General features: G+C 30.9%; 1 protein-coding gene across 5 annotated transcripts in view; it reads right to left on the bottom strand.

The window, feature by feature from the left end:
• Window positions 1–3,113: 3,113 nt before the first annotated feature.
• Window positions 3,114–6,000, bottom strand: part of PTPN12 (protein tyrosine phosphatase non-receptor type 12) — an 83,135-nt gene continuing 80,248 nt past the window's right edge. For 3 of the 5 annotated variants that reach the window (XM_051962024.1, XM_051962020.1, XM_051962023.1), the window contains 2 exons: window positions 5,051–5,158; window positions 3,114–4,509 (listed from right to left, as the gene is read on the bottom strand). In XM_051962024.1, the coding sequence (XP_051817984.1) occupies window positions 4,448–4,509; window positions 5,051–5,158 (170 nt within the window). In that variant the 3' untranslated portion in view covers window positions 3,114–4,447. The remainder of the gene's footprint in view (window positions 4,510–5,050; window positions 5,159–6,000) is intronic. The other 2 variants (XM_051962021.1, XM_051962022.1) reach the window with 2 other exon arrangements.

The raw sequence follows: 6,000 nt of genomic DNA, 5'->3' as shown, positions 1-6,000 counted from the left end.
TATTTTAACATCATCTTTGAAGTCAGAAGCATGTCATAAAATCAGAAATACAGATTGGTTAAAGCATTTGACTATTCTGGATAGCTACAAATTGCACAGGTATAAAAAAGAAATGGAAGTATGCTTAAAAACAGAAGAATTATATCTCATAGCAATAAATTATCAGATACATCCATACCTTAAGTTATTTATATAGTTACTTTATACCAGAACAAATATATATATTTATATTATTATTTATATCAGGGCATATCATTTACCTTTCTTAGACCTTAGTTTCCTCATCTATAAAATGAGGGCTGGACTAGATGAATTCTGAGGTTCCTTTCAGATCTCTACCTATGATACTATAATCTCAGGAACGCTTACATTCAGAGAGGGGGCAAATAAAATATGTTACATGTTGAGACCCTCAAGGAAGTGATCCTCTTCATAGTAAAAATTATATTTAAGCTACACTTTTATGCTTGAGGAGAAACTGAAGGGGAAGAGCTAGCAGGTTTGAAATACAAAGAACAGTTAGCATGGCTATGAAAGGTAAGCATAGAATGTATTTGAATTGAATAATCCTGTTTGGCTTGAATGCAGTTTGTGGAGAGGAGTCATAAAATAAGTATAATTCAATAAATCCAATTGGCACAATGGATACAGCCTAAGACCCAAGTTCAAATATGATCTCAAACACTTTCTGCATGTTTGGCCTTGGGCAAGTTATTTAACCCCTATGCCTCAGGGATAAAATGTAAGATGGGAGTAGGAAAAGCACTTATATCCCAGATGTGATGATGAAATGAAATAAGAATTAAGATGCATTTAGAAGCATAGTGTCTGGCATATAATGTAAACTCTGTAAAAATATTAGTTGTTATCATCATTATTGTTATTATCATGATTATTGTTACCATCATTATTGTTATCAACTTTCTGAATACTTGGAATCATATACAACAATCCAAATGCTGTTTTTAAATGACAAGTCTTAAAATTTTTAATTTTCTGTGTGCTTACAAGCAATAAGTTACAACAAATACTATAAAACAGCTCATCGAGAGGCAATACTTTAAAACAGCTCATCGAGGCATTATTCAGTATAATGCAAAAAAAAAAAAAAAAGATTCCTGAGATTATGCTAAAAGTCTTTGTTAGAACTTTTGCATTTACCCAAAAAATGAGATTTCAGCTTTTCAGGATTATATAACAAAAAAGTAAATAAAATTAGAAAATTGGAAAATCAAGATGGAGCTATTTTTAAAATATGTAGATTTCTGTTGCATTTTATTATAACAAAATTTAATTTTTAATCTATGAGGTATGTGCATACATACATACACACACATATGCGTATGTATGTATGTGTGTGTGTATATATATATATATATATATATATATATATATATATATATATACATATTATCTATATAAAGAATTGGAGGAAACACTTGGGTCAAAAATGGAAAAGACAAGTGTCCTGAAACTCAGGAACATGAATTAAAGACCCCTGCAATGAATCCTAAAATAAACGAATACATGGATTTTATATTATTTTGAAATGTTCATTTGTGACAAATGATCTAAAATATTTTTAAAAGAAAACAGATTAACTCATTTTTTCTTAATTCCCAGATATGCTAATAATTTCATCCATGAATCCAATTATTATTCTATTCTATTATTACTTCTTAAAAGCACACAGATAGACACCTTTGGGCAAAAAAAGCAAAATATGTGAAGAACTGTGTGTACATTTTTGCAAAAATACATGCTTAGTAAATATTATTTTTGACTTAAACTATTAACTAATGGTGTCTCCAATCCAAAATCCATGATATTACCAAATTCATTTTAAAAGTAAATCACTCATTCACTCAGTTTGGTATTTCTCCCACTGCCACTGCGTCACTATGTTGGGCTTTGGGCAAATCATTTAATCAAGCTGAGCCTTCATAATTCAATTGCTTATTTAACAGCCCATTTAAGATTCATTTTAAGTGCAAGATTCTTTCCAATAGCATTTCAATTACCAAAAATAGCAAAATGCCTTGCCTTAATTTCCAAATATGAACTAGAAGTTGAGAAGAAAATTTTTTACAGAAATAGAAAAAAGTATTACATCTCCTTCCTTCTTGAAACCCATTTTTGTACAAAAACATGCTTGTCATCTTCCCTTCTTAAGTGTTGAATTTCCTCATTAGAATTTAAGTCTTCAACTGTCTTGTTTGCTGGCTTACCATTTCTGCTCAAAATTTGAAATATTGGAGAGACATTATTCTAACCTCATATGGGATCTTTCTGAAGTCTTATCCAGCCAAACTGGTGTTCTCTGTTCATCACATGTTCATCTTCATTATTTCCATGCCTTTCTACTAAGTTGACTCCTTAATGTACTTTCTCCAGTTCTCTGCTTCCTTCAATGCTCAGTTCAAGTACCAACTTCACTGAATTCCAACAATTACTAGGTGCCCTTTCCCTTCCTAACTACATTTTATTTATTCTGTATCTACTTTTATAAATACTTATCATCTCTGATAACATGTAAGCTTGGGAGAAGAGATTTGTGTGTGTGTGTGTGTGTGTGTCTTTGTAAATGTTGCTAACAACTAGCATGGTGACAGGATGAACTGAGTAAATTTTTGTTGATTCAATATAAAAATTCCTGAGTAAACAGCAAAAATCAAATTGAGGATAAATATGGAAGGAGAATTGATTTAAAATTTTTCTACCATAGAAAAACCATCAACAACATGGCTCTCTTCAACAATGAGATGATTCAAACCAATTCCACTTGCTCAGTGATGGGGAAAGCCATCTACATCCAGAGAGAGAATCGTGGGAACAGAGTATGGACCACAACACAGCATTCTTACTCTCTCTGTTGTTGTTTGCCTGCATTTTGTTTTCTTTTGCAGTTTTTTTTCCCTTTCTTTTTGATCTGATTTTTCTTGTGCAGCAAGATAACTGTATAAATATGTATACATGTGGATTTAACATGTATTTCAACATATTTAATGTATTGAACTATCTGCCATCTAGGGGGAGGGTGTGAGAGGAAGAAAAGGAAAATTTGAAACAGAAGGTTTTGCAAGGGTCAATGTTGAAAAATTACCCATGCACTGTTTTGTAAATAAAAAGCTTTAATAAAAAATTAAAAAAAAAAAAAAAAGCCATTAGCCTTTTCCTTTCACAGTGATCACACTTTCCTTCTTCAAAGCTTCTCTCTACATTCTGTATCTCTCCAAATTGTTTGATAATAAGGGAACATCTAAAAAGCCTATTTAACTGTAAATCAAAAGAAAAGAAATCTCTTGGATTGTAGCTTTTGCCCTAACTTTGAAGATATTTCAGTTAGTCCTTATGACATGAAGGGTAATTAGGAAGAATAATTTATGACATGAAAGGTAATTAGGAAGAATAATTAAAACAGAACTTCAATCCAAAAAAAAAAAAAAAAGAAAAGAAAAGAAACAAAATAAAATCCCCATATAAGTTCAAGTTTCCTAAGAAAGCTAAAATGATAACCAAAAGAGACAATTTGTAGAATTTGTTGTTTTTGTTTTTTTTTTTACTGGCAGATGAAATATCCTAAACATAAGACAATTTTGATAGTCTTCTAATCCCAGTTGAACTCAATATAAAGTAACACACATGAGCTAAGAGAATTCAATATTGTTCCAAGGCACTTACTGAATCTCTATAACTAGATGAAAACCAGGACAAATTAGGATCAACAAACAGTATATAATATAAAAATAACCTTTTGCATACAATTTACAAAATTATTACAATCTTTTTTTTATCTCTGCTAACCTGTAATGCTGACAGCATGTGTCCAGCAATTTTAAAAACCTGAAACTATTTTCTAAAACATCAGGGCAAATAATTTACAAATAAGGTAGACAAAGATTTAGACCATGCAGAGATTCCTTACATCTTCTGTTAATATCTTATGATTCCAACTTTATCAAATTATATACCTACTTGCCCTGTACATATACAAAATAATGCATACATGATAAAACATTAGCAAAAGAATAGTCCATAAACTCAATTTCTCATAAAAGTATTACTGTATTAACATATGTCTACAAGCAGCGTGTAACAGGGTTAAGAGACATTAAGGCAATAATACTTGAAGTTACAAAATAAACCATATGTAATACTTTTTCCTAAGTGTACAATAAGGCAGAGTAGATGGTCCCATTCCCTCCCTCCCCCCAAAAAATTAGAATGTAATACTGGAATCCACTGTTGTGAATGTTTAAGTTTAAAATCCTTTATATCCTTTGTAGGTTACAATCAACACTGCTCTCTTAGAAACCGCTCAAAACTGCTCCCACCCACAATAACCCTATCTTTTCTCTATTTTGGGGGGAAGTGAAATACATCAATCTGGTTTTCAGTGGCACTTGAATTTTCCAGTATAATTCTGTGTGTCCTTTGTTTCCCTGCATCATGTCCATTCTGATGGTGGATCTCTTGGTCCTTTAGGTTTTCCACAACGATTACCAAAACCTACAGTCAAAATATAGAGAGAATAAATTTTCAAAGTTTTGAAATATGTTATTTACAACCGTCTCACTCTGCCTTTATCTTTAGGAACACAATTTTCTATAAAGAAATTTTACATTAAAAAAAAATCCTCTGTGTCTGACCTAACAAAAATATTTTATTCAATCAAAATACAACTTGAGGAAAAAAACCAAATGAACAAATAATACATTTGATACTGCTTCCAAACTAAAGTAAAACCATTTCAACAATAATTAATATTTTTCTTTTTTTCATTCATTCTGATGGGATATATTCATTTAAGTATACTTTAATTTATTCCTTGATCAATGTAGCAAATACTTATTATTAGTTAGTATATTAGAACTCACATAAAACACTACAAAGTTTGATACACCACTGATTTTATCTTAAGGAAATCCAAGAACTACAGGAGAGTTTGGCCTTCTCTTCTTTCTAATATAACCATCTGCTACTTAGTTATAAATTTGGGGAGGACAATAATAAAAGGTAAAAACAGCAAATTGTTTAATGGAATTATTACCAATATCTGTGGCTTCAGCTGGATTTTCTGAAATACAATCTTTGTTACCTAAAGTAGGGAGTAAACATTCTGGATTAGTCTCCATCTCATCATTCGCTATAAGATGATCTAAAAGACAAAACAGAATAAAAAATTATTAGCTATAATCATTTTTAACATTCTGAATTTAGAGCTGTAATATAGATAACAAAGGAGATTATTACTGAAATACCTAGGTAAGCGTAAGTATACTCTGAACAACACTAACGATGTGTTTTTGAAGGTCATGTGAGCATTAGGTGACTATATATCTTGATGTGAGCCAGTTGTATTAGCCTTAAATTTTCCAACATTATATGGTATGGTTTTCATTTTTTGAAATTTTTCTTAAAGTGGGGATAGGGATACAACTATGGTTATACCCACAGCAACATGGAAAATAAAACGGCTAAATTTAAGAGGAGTTTTAGGTTTCTGTAGCTGGATGCTTAAACCATGTTATTTCAAGAGCATTTTCTTTGTAATCATCTATTCAGTTTATGAAAGTGTAGTAAACATGGATATACTGATGAAGTTGAATCTAAATACCTGGGTTTATGTTCCAGTTTTGTTCCTTATTATACATGACCTTGAACAAGTTACAACTTATATAAGTGAAGAAAATTTCTAAAGTCTTCAACACTAAATTTGTGATCCTAACTACTTAAAGGGAAGCAAATAAGTCCTGGACCTATGATTTAATTGGTAGAGTTAACTGTCAGGTAAGAAAACCCTTATCAGTGAAAGTCTGCACCTTATCTTTAAGTCTGAGACAGGGTTAAATGACTTAAGATGTGTCACAGTCTGTTTCAGAGGTACTTAAAACAACCAGAACTTCCTGGTTTTAGTCCAAGTTTCTATACACTATGCCAAACGTTTTCTTTATATACTTTTTTAATTTAACACAATAGTTCACACCACCAAAACAAATA

This window comes from Antechinus flavipes, chromosome 5 (genome assembly GCF_016432865.1).
Source record: "Antechinus flavipes isolate AdamAnt ecotype Samford, QLD, Australia chromosome 5, AdamAnt_v2, whole genome shotgun sequence".
In the NCBI taxonomy this organism is placed as follows: Eukaryota; Metazoa; Chordata; class Mammalia; order Dasyuromorphia; family Dasyuridae; genus Antechinus; species Antechinus flavipes.
This window is presented reverse-complemented; position numbering and strand designations above follow the sequence as displayed.